Genomic DNA, 14900 nt, shown 5'->3' with positions numbered 1-14900 from the left:
GGAGGAGCCCGATTCCAGCTGGGGATGGAACAGAGGGACTGAGTCTTGCACTAAATTCTAAGCGACAAATTCCAGATATTCTCTAAATAATTGTCACCTCATCAAAAGAGCCCATTCCTGGCTGCCCTTGATTCTTTAGCTTGAACGGGGAGGGCACAGGTTACCTCGGTGCCTGGCGGCAGACCTGCCTCTGCAAGGCACGCCACGGTCCCCGCAGGGCCTCTTGTCTGGTAATTCGTTTGCCTGTTTGCTCACTAGACACAGACACTTTCTAATTCCACTCTGAGCTACTTTTTATTTCTTTTCCAAACCACAGGGCGCTTTCCGACCATAATCATCCCTCTAAAATCGCAAGGCTTCAGGTGCGAGGAACGTATCTAGACACGCTCCCCGGTGCCGCAGGTAGCGGTGTCGGGGCGGTGGGTGTGCGACGGATGCAGGACGCAGGCACCTCCTGCCGAGGGCCCTGAGTGCAGGTGAACAGGCCTCTGAATTCGTTTGCAGATACTGAGAAAATACTCAGTCTCTCTTGAGAGTGGTTCAAAATGAATGATTGATGCTGATATATGATTTCTCTATTGGATATAAAAATTATTTAGAGTTAACTGGAATTTTGTAAAGAAAGAAAGGTAGAAACACTACATTTCAGTTACAATCTTCCTGCTCTGCATAAGTTAACTAGAGTGATTTGAGGATCTGTAGTTTACATGCTGTGTTTTGGCACTTTTTTCCTGTGTTTTGGAGCTTGCACAGGCCAATTGTTCTACACCTGCACGTACTCTGTGTGCAGGAGAAGGAGGCGTCCTGCTCATGGGGTGTTGCTGCTGAGCACCTGAGACCTGTCGCTCTCACAGAGCGGGACGGCAAGGACGGCCCCTCCCAGCTCGGGCCTGGCCTCTGTCCCTCACCTGTAACGCTGCTGCCAACGGGTGGGGGACCAGAGCTGCAGATGGTGGAGAAGCAGACACAGCTGGCGGATAACACCAGACAGGAGGGAGGGCTGCTGCTGGGGTCGGGGCAACCCGCAGCCCCCAGGCCTCTCCTCCACCAGCAGCAGGGCCATGACTGCTGGGCTGTGCGGTGTCTGCTGCAGACAGCGGTCTCTTTGTTCTCACTGGTGCTAATTACCAGGGAGACGGTTTTGGTGCCTCATATGCAATCGCCCAAAATACATTCCCAGCCGTTTTCTGTGTGTTGTTTCCTCCGCGGTTATTTCTGGGCTCGAGTCTTGTTACCATAAACGTCTGTACGCTGCACAGCGCGACCTACTTCTCCACCAATGGGACTCGTCCACTGGACTCCACGTGTCCCTCTGCCTTCTGTCTCTGTGAATCGGCCCACTCTGCGGAGCAGGAGCCGGCGCTTCTCTGAGCTGCAGATGAGGAATGTGCGTCGTCTGGCACTGCCCCCCGCTCACCCAGCACAGGACTCGCCACCTGCCCTTGGCGCACGCGCAGAGACGCCCCGCTCAGTCTCGTATCTCCACGACGTTTAGTGATCTTGGTCCCTGTCATGGCCGTGAAGCCTTCCTTAAGGCTGGAACGAAGCATGCGGCAGACCTTCCTCAGGCCCCGCGGACAATGATTGTCTGAGATGATCGTGACGTGAGCGCCGCGCCAGCGCAGGTTGGGAAGATCCACCACAGGTGATGAAACTGCAGCAACGTCTCTCACAAGAACGATCCTAGACAGGAAACTGAGGCGTGGAGAAACATTCCCACCTAAGATAACAGGCATTTATCCATCAGCCAGCTACTTACCTGGGTTAAATACTGGCATATCCAGGTCTCTTCCTCAAAATGAAAAATGCAAAGCTTTGGAAAGGACGACGTATCGTAACCCTTTTATTGGATGAACGACAAGTGTTGTAACTGCCGCAATTTTGCGTGAGCCGGCTCTGCTGGGCCTGGGGTGGGGCACTAACGGAATAATATTCATTCATTTAACAACTATCTGAGTCACATTTAGAGCTGAACAATGGACCAAGGAGACAATGTCCTTGTAGCCACGGACGGTGCCCTGCAGTCAGTGACAGAGCTAAGAACAAACAGAACGCAAACCTCTGCTGCGGGGCAGGCGGTCGTGTGCTGTGACGACAGTTCAGGCGGAAAAGGGGACGGAGAGGGCCGGGAGGAGAGTTACTTCAGGGGGAGAATCAGGCAAGGCCTCGTCAAGAAGGTGACACGAGCAGAGACACGAAGTGCGTCGCACGGGGAAGGGGTTCCGGGGGGGAACAGCGAGCGCGAGGGCCCCGAGCTGGGACTGTGCTCCGAGAGCCCCAGGAGCAGCTGAGGCCCGTGTGGCACCGGCAGGGGGTGGGCAGTGAGGCGGGGCCGGAGAACAGGACACTGCAGCAGGACGCCTCAGCCGGGTGCTGTCTTCTGGAGTCGGGGAGGTGGCTGTGTCACAGGAGCAGTCTGAACGAGAGCAATGACAGAGCCTGCCGTGTCGGCGCGCCGGGGCCGGCACGCTTTCCCAGGTGGCCCCATCCAGGATGTCTGATGTCACCACGCTCTGCAAGTTACGTGCTGTCATCCGCACCTTGTGATGAAGGGAAGAATCCAAGGAGGATTTTCCTCCTTTGTTCCAGGTCGCGTGGCCAGGACACGCACCTAGGATTCCAGCCCCATCGCCTGGGCTTGGAGCCTTTCCAGCGTACCAGGCTGCTTCCACCCACCCACCCGCCTGCCCGGCGAGGCCCTTCCTCAGAAAGGCCACAGTGCCACAAGGAGCAGCGAGCCACAGAAACGCCCCACGGTGTTGCAGGACACCAGGCCCCTTTGGCATCTCTGTTTCTACACTGAGAAAGTTTGGGTGGCAGATTCTGGACCCCGTGTGGCTAAAAAGCCCCACAGCTTATGCCAGAGAAAACTCAGAGGGTAAGGTTTCCTTGGCTTTAAGTTGTCATATCTCTGTGTCTGCTCTGAACAGTGAGCAAAAATCCCTTTTCTGAATCCTTCAGAAGACTGAATAATTTTGGATGCAAAGAAAGAGGAACCGGTGGCTCAACATGCAAGAAAATTCAATTTTTTAAAAATATTATTTGCCTCATCCGGAGACTGAACCTACCACGCGAGACTGGATGCGTGCGCAGCTGGAAGGGCACAGGACAGAGCTCCTGAGCGCGGGACAGGGCGTCACCGAGCTCCCGCTGCAGCAGGCGTGGATGGGCGTCTCCGTCTCTCTCCTGCTCACACGCGCGCACACACACGCGCGCACAAGCATCAAAGAGTTTCCGGATTAACTGGACTACCTGGAGCATTCCTTGGCCCTCAGAGCAAGACTGTTCCTGTTACACTGGTGCCTCTGGGAGCGGACAGAGGCCAGTGTGAAAATTCTGATCCTTCTGTCTTCCAGAACGGGTTGGAACAAACGTGGCTGTTCACATGGGTTGGGAGGGAATCTGAGGGGACGTCAGGGCTGCTTTGTTCACTCCTAGTCACCACAGTACATCCCTCTCAGAGTCTGGTCTGTCTCTAAAGAGCCTGCAGAGACAACACCGTAACTCTCCACGGGAACCTAACTTACAGCCTAGGAGTCCCCAATATCAGAAAATTTATGTCCCTATTTTCAACTCAAATCCTTCCGGCATCCGTCTCAGCTTATGACTCGCAATTCCGCCCTCTGTAAAGAACCGTAACCTGTATCTTTCCGCACATGCCTCTTCCATCCCGTATTACTGGTTTCTTCTGCACAACGGTGATTCTGTGTAGCTTCTGTGTCCTCAGGCAGCCCAGCGTCCTGGGCACATGGAAAACACACACCATGCAGGGGAATGAGCTGTCACCGTGCTCTGAGTCCTTTACACTCTCGCAGCCTTGAGACTCATGACGTGCGTGCCGTGTGCAGGCACAGACTTTAGGTTCCAGGTTGCAGAAGAGCCTGAATCAGCGCACGGGAGAGCAATGCCACGCGAAGATCGTCTTCAGCCGCAATTGCCACGTTACAGTTCTGAACTGCTTTACGCCTGTCAGGTGTTTTTATACGCTGCAACTTCTTTCAGCTTTGAAACAAGACAGTGAGGGGCGGGAAGGGCAGGCACAATTGTCCTGGTCTTGAAGTCAAACCGAGGTCCAGCGAGGCTAAGTGCCTCACTCTGCACAGCGGTGCAGCCAGAGCAGGACAACACACCCATCTGCAGACTTCGCGCCTGCTTTGATGAACTCGCACTTGGAAGACAAATTAAATGAGCAATGCATACCAAATAAGCTGTTCATTTCTTAGAGTGGACTTTAAAACAAGCTGAACGAAGATCCTTCGACTTATTATCTTACGTCTTTTTTCATTATTGTGTAAGAAAGATTTTCCCCAGCACTTTATGCATGCTGCTGGCATCTTGAATGCACATGGCATTACATTCTCTGCAAGTTTTCTGGTTTGTGTCGAAGTACGGGAAAATTCATGAGATATAAGATATAATTATATTTTATAATTATGCAAAATTAGTTTGCATGAAGAAAGTTTAGTTTCTTATCATAGACTGATGCCTAGAAATTGCTAATTCTATGATTACTCATTCCCAAGAGACAATGCTACATACTTCAGCATACCTGTGTACTAAACATCCCCAAAGAATGCCTCCATGGATGTAGGGAAAGCTTAGTTTTTAAGATGATAAAAATCATCATATTCTTTTTCCAACTGTGTCCACAGTCTTTCTCAAGCTGAAGCCTTGCATACTAAACACATCATCTTTGTTTTTATGTTGGTCTCAGAACTCATTGCTTTTTCTGCTGACTGCAGTAGAAAACTGGCTAATTCTGATTTTCACAGTCTGTCTGCATTTCAGCTTGCTTTCCTCATCAGGGACGTTTCCCTGAGAAAGACACGAGAGGATAATTGGCTGATCAATATGGGGACCAGCATGCTAAGGGAAAGTTGGGGAATCAGAGGCCCCACCACAGACCCCTTCCCCCCATCCTGTCCTCCTCTTGTGAAAATTCAAGCCTGTCTACAGCAAATTATCAGGATGCTTTAGCAACTTGGGGCCTAGTGCATCATCCTGTTTGAAATAAAAAACACCCTGAGAGCTTTACCATTAAAAGAAAAAGTGTTTCTGTGAGAAGGGATTTATACGGCATGGGTTTTGCCTTGGATTCCCTTTAAAGAAAGCTGAGTTACTGCAGAGTGAAGGTGTCCCATCAGGAAACAGTCTCACCCACGGGACCATTTCAGGGCGCGGGCAGCAAGAACCGAATCTGGAAGTAGAATTTAATAGGCCCTGGTCCCCAGCCGGCGTGATTATCCCAACAGAGGACAGAAAGGGGCCACGTCACACTCACCCGGCAACAGCAGCCCTTACCCTCCTATGACTCGCTGCCCAGGTCAGCTTCCTGCCCCTGCCCGGAGCAGTCACACAGCACGGGGGAGAAGGGCCTTCGCACACTCGCGCGCACCTTCCCTCCACCCGCTCCTCTGCAGCGGTGAGCGCCCGGGTGCCACTGCTCACCTTTGGCTCACAGATCTGGAGGACTCGCTACAGGGAAGCCGGGGAGTCTTTGGGACAGGAAGGCACCTGCATTTTACCTAATTTAACCTGGTGATCAAACGATGAGGCAGCCCTGACACTCGGTAAAGGGTATTGAGAAAGGACTTCACGGGCGCAGCGAAGCGTTGCAGAAACAGCACGTGCACGCAAGCAGCTGTGTGGTGAGGACGGCTGCGCCCGCGAAAGCTGGTCTAGGAGGCAGGCTGCTCAGCTCTCCCTCACGGAATTCCCACTTCTGTCTGTAGGGAGATGCAACATGTGCTCCAAAGGATAGGTATGTGTGCATACGTGCAAATATGTGCACACACATACACGTGTATGTGTATTTAAAGACTTACTCTTTTTAGTGTATTGGAGTATGAAAGCAAACCATAATTTACGAGGCATTATATATTCATTTGATATATATTTCTTAAATTACAAAAATGCAAAAAGATACCATGAACAAAATTTGCTGATAGACAATCTATAACCTCAAGATAACAAGGGGATTTTTATTTAATAAATGCAGACTTAGACTGCTACAATGTATTTTGAAAATAAAATTCTTCATGGAAAAGACCAGCCTATGATAGGTCAATGTGTAATAAATGTAATTTTGATTAATTAAATACGAACTGTATTTATTTATTTATGTAATCTGAAAGGAATCACTCAGACATTCTTCCCTGTTGTTCAAATGAAGAGAAAGTGATCAAAAGAACATGGGCTTTATGATAAGGAAAAAAATCAATAGAGTTTGATTAGAGATCCTCCACTTACAGAAAATAATTTAAACTTAATGAGTCGCAGTTTCTACTTAGCACAATGATGACAGAAAAATAGTTTCTGCCCTGTCTTACATAATCCATGTTAAAAGATCAAACACAATGATGCAATAAAATATGCCCGTTGGAAATGTACACTATTCTATTTTGGTTCATGCGTAACCAAAATGCTAGAGAAGTTAAATCTTTGAAAGTAAAATAAATAATTTCCAAGATATAAATAATAGCTATTCTATAATCTGTGGGATCTTATTGTGACAATATAGTGGTTTGTATTAATTTGTCTTATCTAAAGCAAAGCCTATAGATAAACTCTGCATTTCAGTTTGTAACGGGGGCGGAAAGGACCCCCTTCTCTGGATGGACAAATGGCGGCATCCTCTTAGCAGGACAGTCAGACTTTCTACCTCCCTGTGAGGCTGATGTCAGCATGAGCTCTGTCCTTGTGGCCCTGTCATGATGCCCTGATTTTCTGGTTAGACGGCCACCTGAGCCAGGTGGGGCCTGGGGGGGCAGGTGTGCTTGGAGTGCTGTGGGGTGCTGTGGAGTGATGTGGGGTGCTGTGGGGTCCTATGAGGTTCTGTGGGGTGATGTGGGGTGCAGTGAGGTCCTGTGGGGTGCTGTGAGGTGTTTTGGGGTGCTGTGGGGTGATGTGGGGTGCTGTGAGTTGCTGTTAGGTACTGTGAGGTGTTTTGGGGTGATGTGGGGTGCGGTGAGGTGTTTTGGGGTGCGGTGAGGTGCTGCTGCACTGCGCTCGGACTGTGCGGCTTTTCTGCAACCTCAGGCCGCACCTGTGCTTCTGCCTGCTGGGAAACAAGACCAGCCAACCTTGGAGGAACCTGCTGCTGGCCCAGGGACGCAAGGGTCTCCATGACTGTCAACTGAGGAGCAGGGAGACCACTTTTAAGATGATGTTCCAGAACCCTGGTGATCAGACTCAAAAAAGGACATTGTCCAGCTTTTCAGAAATGTACAACTTCTGCCAAGGCCACTCAGAGGGGAGACAAAAGTGCGTCTCTCGTGTGCACTGTGTGGAGCGTCCTGCACTCGTCCTGCATTTCTCACCTTAAGGATGTCGTCATGCAGAAATCTACACTTGTTCATAGCGATTTTGTTACTAAACGTAATTGTAAAGTGAAATATAACAAGAATATTAAAATAGGAGATTGACAGAGAAATGCCTTTCAAAGCCTTATTTTACCAAATTAAACATAAAGGAGTTTGATCCTGTCGGACGACTGCTTGACCGGCAAAGCTGCACCGTTCCTCTGACACAAAGTCTCCCTGGAGGTTCCTGCCCCTGACTGGCTATGGAATACTTGGAGTACGACGCCCCTGGAACGCCATCCTGGGACACTGGCTGCCTTGGAACCCCTGTTCCCGGGGCTGCCCGGTGGAGACTTCCCTCAGACAGAAAGGCTGGAGGACAGTGTCCAGGAGCCAGGCTTTTGCAGTGATGACTTCCTAGGAGGGGTACGTCCCTTTGCCTTAGGAATCCAACCAGCTTGGTGCCTCCAGAGAGCCCACCGCCACCCAGGCCGCGGGCACTCAGCATTCGCACGCCAGGCTCTCAGAAGGAAGTGAGCTACCACACTGCTGCCACGGGTCTCCAGGAAACTGCGGGTGGCCTCATCTCGTGACCTCTCGCCGTGGCTGTGGGCAGTTCATCCAATCCCTTCAAAGTTCACGGAATAGCTGATTACAGAAGGCGCTTACTTAACTGGGGAACCAGATACAGAATATGAATTCTGAAACCAGGCCGCTAGCGACTGCTTATCTACCTACCCCTGTCTGTGTCCTGCTATGTCTTCCTGGGTCTTTGCCTTCCAGGACCTACCTCCTCACATGCTCCTGAGTTAAGGCGTCCCGCACCCTGCGTGTAGCCACCACGCCAAGTCTGGTCAGGTCACTGGAAATCCCAGGGCCTACGTGGTAATTACGCTGTTGCTTGCTTGAAGGTACTGCCATACATCTGTTCCTTATGCCCACTCGCTTGAATTTTTCTACGAAAATGTCTTTATGACTTACTATCTGGCCTTTAAAAACAGTTATGTCTGAACGCTCGCGTTAGAATAAACAAACCCTATGCAGTCACATTCCAGGCTGTTTCAATAAGGCTTCTCGTTACTTTTCGAACTGTATCACTTTGTACTTGTAAAGGTTATTTAAAGTATGACCCTAAGTAAACTAAAATTGAAATTTTAATTCTACACAACGGAGAGAAAAATCTAAAATCTGGTTAAGACCCTTGGTCAAATGATGCATATTTATGTATCTCCTATTTTAATCCATCAAACATAAAAACATTCATAATTCCAAACACTAATGCCTCTTGCTTTCCAAACAGGGTGAGAATATGCAAGATCCGTATTTTATACCGTCTTTCTATAAGCCACGGCCAGTTATAAATCATTAGTCAGTCTCCACCATTAATGATGTCACCCAGAACTACAGGCATTTAATACAGTGTCTGATATAATTTGCCAAATTGGTCTATTTTCTCCCACTTTCTACTTGTTTCACTACACAGAGCCATGTCTTTAATTCTTAGCATCCTGTTAGTGACACTGGGGCCTTACGTCCACGGTGGACTCACAAAGTTCGCGGCAACCCATTGCTATGTGTCCTGATGTTCCCTTGGGCCTTCCCCACACAAGGCTCTCTAATATTAAGACAAAAAAATCTAGGAGACTAACTTTAACTTATGCAAATGCATGTGTGTCTCTATGTGTTTGTGTGTGTGTATATACGTTTGTGTATATACGTAAGTGGTGAATTGTTTTCATAAGAATCTTAAGTCACTGTAACAATTTAGGATTATTTGCTAAAATTCAGGTTTCCTAGTACAAGCTATCAGGACTTCTGAAGGAGGAATGTTAATTGATGCCTACACATGGGATTAGCAACAAGCGACTACATCTACCTAATCCAAGAGGGCTCCATCCCCTGGCTGAAACAATTATCTTTTGTGTCCAGAAATTAGCTCTCTCGAAATTCAGATCCTTAAAGAACTTTTGAGCCCAAGGAAGAAGAGTAAGAAAACAATATTCCCTTCACTTTTGAACGTGTTTTGGCGTTTCTATGAGGCACACCCTAAGCCAATAAAGACTATATCTAGGCTCTTTAGAAAACTTTTACTTCTTCAGAGAAAATAAGTGATTTTTATGAAAACATTAGTTTTGAAGTCATATTTTTGAGCCTGATACTAACATAAAATTGGACATAAAAACCAAATCATTGTTAACATTTTGCCCCAAACATCCCACCCCTGCACGTCTTCCCTGCTGTGTGTCTCCAGTGTTGGACGCCTGGATCAGAAACGTGGTTCTCAAACAGGGAAGCAGATGACAGGCTGATTATCTCATTTCAGTAGTATTCCTTTCCATGCCAGTTATGTGACAGCCATAAAGGTCTGGCAATCCGCAGACAGAATCCGCCCACCCAGTGGACACGCCTGTCCCTAGGCCGGGCTTCCACCTCCCCTGCGGCGCTACGTGGGCAAAAGCCCTCCCAGCAGCCCCACTGCGGCTGACAAGCACCTCATGGCTGCGGCAGTCCCGAGAAGGTGAAATTAAAGGCCGAGTTTGCTGACTCAACTTTCCTGGTAAATTTCGTTAAGCTAATCAAATATGCACACCCCGAATACCTGGCAAATTGCTGTGACAACCAACCTGAATGAAGTTTGATTGAAAGGAAACCTAAAGTCTGACAGACAACCTAAAGGAATTCTTAAAAACAAAGGTTCAAGTCACACGAACAGCTCGGTTTCCCAACACTGGCCAAGCAGACTCGCTGGTGTGACGGCCGTCTGCGTGTCACGAGTGCAGACACCGGGCCGTTCACACTGAACACTGACCCCAATCACGACTGGACACACTGCCAATATTTTAAAGATTACCGTTTTCTTCTTCCTCTTCCTCTTCCTCCTCCTCCTCTTCCTCTTCTTCGTCCTCCACGTCTTCCCCATCCTCCTCCTCGTCGTCATCGTCGTCCTCCTCCTCTTCGATCTCCTCCTCCTCCTCTCGGTCCGCCTCCTCGTCTTCCTCGTCATCCCCGGCCTCCTCGTTGTCCTCGGAGTACTCCTCTTCCTCCTCGTCGTCCTCCTCCTCCTCCTTCTCGTCCATGTCCTCGGTGCCGTCGCTCTCGTAGCAGTCGTCCACCGAGGCGCTGTCGGCCTTCACTGCAAATGGTTTCCGCTTGGCGGCAGGTTCCTGGGGCTGTTTATCTTGTGTTTTCCTTTTTTTTGCCAAGGGACAACCATACACACTAATGAAAAAAACAGGGAGGGAGAGAGAGGGGAGGGAGGCACTCAGAGGGAGAGAGGGGTGGGGAGGGGGGGGAGAGAGCGGGAGGGAGAAGATCCGTGTTACTATCTGCGAAGGCCAGAGCAAGAGGAGCCTCGGGCAGGATGTCCAAGTTCAGCACGAACATCTCAGCACAGCGCCCGAGGGACAGGGACACACACATTCTCACACTTACCCCTGGACCTGTCAGTAAAATGACATCACAAGGAAATACAGTTTGCATTTCTCTAGTTACCATCAAGATTTAGTCAAGTCTCGAGTCCCTCATTACTGTGATTCCAAATGACGTGGGATCCTAGTAAACTCACGAGATTGGGTCACGAAACCCTTGTATAACAGGCGTCACATGCAACTGAAGGTACAAATTCGATTAACATTCGCCAGATACACACTGTGTCGTACACATTTAAAACAAGATTTTATGCACACTAAATTCACGCATATGCATTTACGCAAATGCTGTGAAAGTTTGGATATGTTTGGATTTGTATCAATATATTCTAAGGATAAACTTGTATCTTTAGACAAGGTAACCTAGTCAGATGAGGTGAACCTCGAGTGCTTTCCAAGCTCGTGCGGACAGCTGCTGCGCACGTCAAAGTCCTGCAGAACATCGTCACTCTCAGACAGTATCAGTCCCACCCCAGCCTTCCAGAAAACAATTTCCTTGTTACAGTAATCGCGGGGCTGTAGGTTTTTACGCAGGAAATGAGGGGTTATTTGAGTTCTTTAAGCACTCAGTGATGCAGTCAAATTTGCCGGCTGGAAAGGTCACGGTGCCGCCAGCAGGACGGACTGGAGGCGGCGCAGGCCTGGGGATGGGAGAGCCACGGGCAGGTGCTGGGAGACGGGACGCCAGATGTGACTCCAGCCAGGTGAGAGAGACCAGGAGGACCAAGGGCCCTGAGTCAGCACCAACAACCAGAGGCGGAGCCAAGTCAGACCCGCAGTTGGCGGGTGCGGCGGGACGGGGCACCGGATAGGACATTGGGCTTGACGCGTTGAGTCTGAACTGCTCGTGGCAGGTCTTACTGGTTGAGTGACGCTGGACAGATGTTCACCTCTATACCTCAAAGTCATCGAATATTAAATGAGAAGATTACTCGTCGCACACGGCTGCTTTAAAGGTGAAGTGAAAAAGAAATATAAAGAGGTTAGTACAGTGCCTGGCATGCACCGGGTTCTCAATGCATGACAGTGCCTGCTGTCTAATAATGACAATAATGACACGTTGTTACTGACATTTTTATTATCATTCAGATACTCAGTTACCCAGCAAATACATCACTCCGTAAAGTTTCAGAAACTAACTATTGTACTGTTTGTTTCTACTCTCAATAAAAATTTCTAAGACAATTTGGACAGACTGCACTAGCAACACTTTCATGCTTCCCAGGAAACTGTTTTTTTCCTACTGCTTGGGTATATTTCATGCTTGAGTACGGGCAATCTTATTAATCTTGAGCCCTGGGGGATGCTACCATGGTGCAGAGTCCACGGCTGAGGGACTCTGTTCCCATCTTGCTGTGTGACTGGGAGGAAGTCCCTTCATCAGTTTGGACGCCTCATTTTTAAATCTGTAGAGTGAGGGTGGCTAGATGATTTTTAAGGCTCTGTCAGCTCTGAAATACTAGGATGATTGGTCACTTGTCTTTTAAAAACATAAAAAGCAAAATGAGATTTTTATAACCAGACAAAATTGAAGAAAAAATATTTGTCAAATATGAAATCTACAGATTCTGAGATTTTTTTTATGCCAACCTTTTCACGTACTAGGGAAGAATCCAGGTCGATAGTCTCAGACGCAGCATTGAACCCCCGTCCCACGCTGAGCTACTGCCTGACACTGAGTCGAGCCCGAGTTCCTCGCGAGGTGGCCCTCTCCGCGCAGACTTGCTCTAGGTGTTCATTCCGTATTTGTCCAAATAATAGCTAGCGGATGCAGCTGCATGCGTGAGCCTTTCTCCAGGGTCTGTCCTGGCTTTTCAGGTCAGAATGAGTGTTACATTTTCCCGTCTTCCTCTTCCCTCTTGTCAGGGCACCCACAGACTTTTACTACAGCCGTTCTGCATGGAGGCTACCTGCATAACGGCAGTCATGGAACAGGTGGCCAGGTCCCCTTTGGCCACCTGATTAACCCAGACTGCCGGGAAATGAAGGAAAACCACGGGCTCTGGGCTATCGGTGATACCATCCTCCTCGCCCGGCCTCAGGAAGCTTGTTCGGAGGCACGAGGTGGGCTCACGGTCCTCTCTCCCACCTCTCCCAGCGGCTCGCTCGTCCCGCAGACCTGGAGATGGTGGCGGAGTCTTTGGAGTGAGGGGAAGCAGAAGCCTGGGGAGACCTTCGGTTAAGTGACCTTGGCCTTTCACCCACATCTCCCACTCGCAGGGAGGGTCTGAGCTCAACCTGTCACTTGGCATTCGTGCCATCGTCTCGTCCCCAGTCCCGCCGCTCAGCAGCGTGGCTAAGCCCCCGCGCTGCGTGCTACGTGCTGCTACCCGAGCCTGCGTGTGACAGGTGCTCAGGTAGCCTGGGCACCTGGTGAATGAACAAGCCACGGTTTTCCCCTTTTATTAGAAATGAAAGCACTTATCACACTCTACCACGACTGTGGCCCCAGTACTTCCTCCTTCATGAGAATGAGAAAACGGCCCGTGTTTTACTGATTCTTGTTTCTGAGCTGTGGTATCCAATACAGCAGTCACTAGCCATATGCAGCTATTTAATGAAAATTAAAGAAAATTAACATTTAATTCCCCAGGAGCACTAGCCACATTTCAAGTGTCCAACGTTCACATGTGGCCAGTGGCTGCGACGCTGGACAGAGCAGACACAGAGCATTTCCCTCGTCACCGCAGTCGCTGTGGGCAGGTCTGCGGGAGCCCAGCAATCCTCTGGGACGGAACAGGTGCTCAGTCCGTGTCTGGGTACAGGGGTGAGGGGAGGGCACAGAAATCCAGGGAAGGGGGGAAGGAGGGACGACGGGAGGGCCTGGGCTTTGGAAGGCAGCTCCAGATTCCAAAACTGACGGGGCAGTGAGAGGCCTCCATTCCAGGAGGCCCAGGGCAGTGCGTGACAAGGGCTCAGAGGGCCCCGCACTGCCAGAGATGCCCCAGTTGTAGCTGCGGACTGTGCACACCGGAGGTTCGGCAGCGACCTGGATGCCAGACCAACGCCTGCGACGCATGGCCAGCGACTCAGCGCTTGCTCGTGTGTCCCGGCCACAGCCACGCCACCTACACAGAACGCGGTGCTTGAACGTCCAACGGGGCTGCGCACTGCACGTTTTCACAGTTGGAACCGCAGGGGAATAGCAGGTACGATCACTCACGATCACTCAATCATGCTGGCTCGATAGCTCCACGTTGGCAAGAATCACCTCGTCATTTCCCAGATTCTATCCACACAATGATTCTTAACGCAGATACGAGGCACGAAAGCCAGAAGCGATCTTTTTCTCACAAAAATTATCCTTGGGCTCCGTGCACTTTACCAGTGCCCAGTGACAGAGAATAAAGTCCAAGTCACTTTAAGTAGAGGGATAAGGCAAGTCAGTGTTGGACTGGAAATGAAAAATCTGGGTTTTTGGCGTTTTAACCTCATTTAAGTTACTTAAAGTCACACACGGAAAAACTGCACTGGATCACCTGCAAGTCCCCCGGCTCTGCCACTCCACGCGTGTTGCCGTGCCCGCCTGGACACTCCGAAATACCTTTCAGTTGTCGCAGCTTTTACGATCCTTTTGTGGTTAACTTGGTTTAAACAAGTCTTAGTGTTTTGCATCAGGTCATTCTAGAAAACTGGGGACTTGCCCTGGCTTTCCCTCGTGAGCGCGCATATTTCAAACATCATGTATTCCACGCTCTCAAGGCCAGTTTCCATGCTATTCTTAATGGTCTTTCACTTGACATTTTCATTTTATCCAATTTTAATTTAAACAGGGGATGAGATCTCAGTAACTGCAAAGCAGGTCTTGTGGAGTGCTCTGCTCCCAAACCTGCCGTCCCGCTGCCACCGAGGGAGGAGGGGCCGGGGTGGAAGGGACACGTGCAGAGGGACCACTGCTGGAGACAAAGCGCACCTGTGTGGGGAGCCGTCGGCTCTGAGCACGTGCAAGTCGCCACTGACGCTCTCGGTCAGACAGGTGCTGGGTCACATTCAACATCAGTGGCGGCACAGACCATCCAGTCTGTGTTTAGCAGACATGAAGAAACTTTGTCTGGTGTGCCCTGCTGTCCGTGACGGCCACCGTGGGGACGGCTCCCCGTGTCCGTGACGGCCGCTGTGGGGACAGCCCCCCCATGTCAGTGACGGCCACTGTGGGGACAGACCCCAGTGT

At 49.9% G+C, this 14900-nt stretch overlaps 1 protein-coding gene across 2 annotated transcripts in view; it reads right to left on the bottom strand.

The window, feature by feature from the left end:
- The window catches only part of MYT1L (myelin transcription factor 1-like), a 157044-nt gene that overhangs the window by 104275 nt on the left and 37869 nt on the right, over positions 1–14900 (bottom strand). For both annotated transcript variants that reach the window (XM_012662171.1, XM_012662172.1), the window contains one exon: positions 10153–10520. In XM_012662171.1, the coding sequence (XP_012517625.1) occupies positions 10153–10520 (368 nt within the window). The remainder of the gene's footprint in view (positions 1–10152; positions 10521–14900) is intronic.

This window comes from Propithecus coquereli, unplaced genomic scaffold (assembly GCF_000956105.1).
Source record: "Propithecus coquereli isolate 6110/MARCELLA unplaced genomic scaffold, Pcoq_1.0 Scaffold753, whole genome shotgun sequence".
In the NCBI taxonomy this organism is placed as follows: domain Eukaryota; kingdom Metazoa; phylum Chordata; class Mammalia; order Primates; family Indriidae; genus Propithecus; species Propithecus coquereli.
The sequence above is the reverse complement of the archived record's forward strand: the minus strand, read 5'-3'. Positions and strand labels throughout refer to the sequence as shown.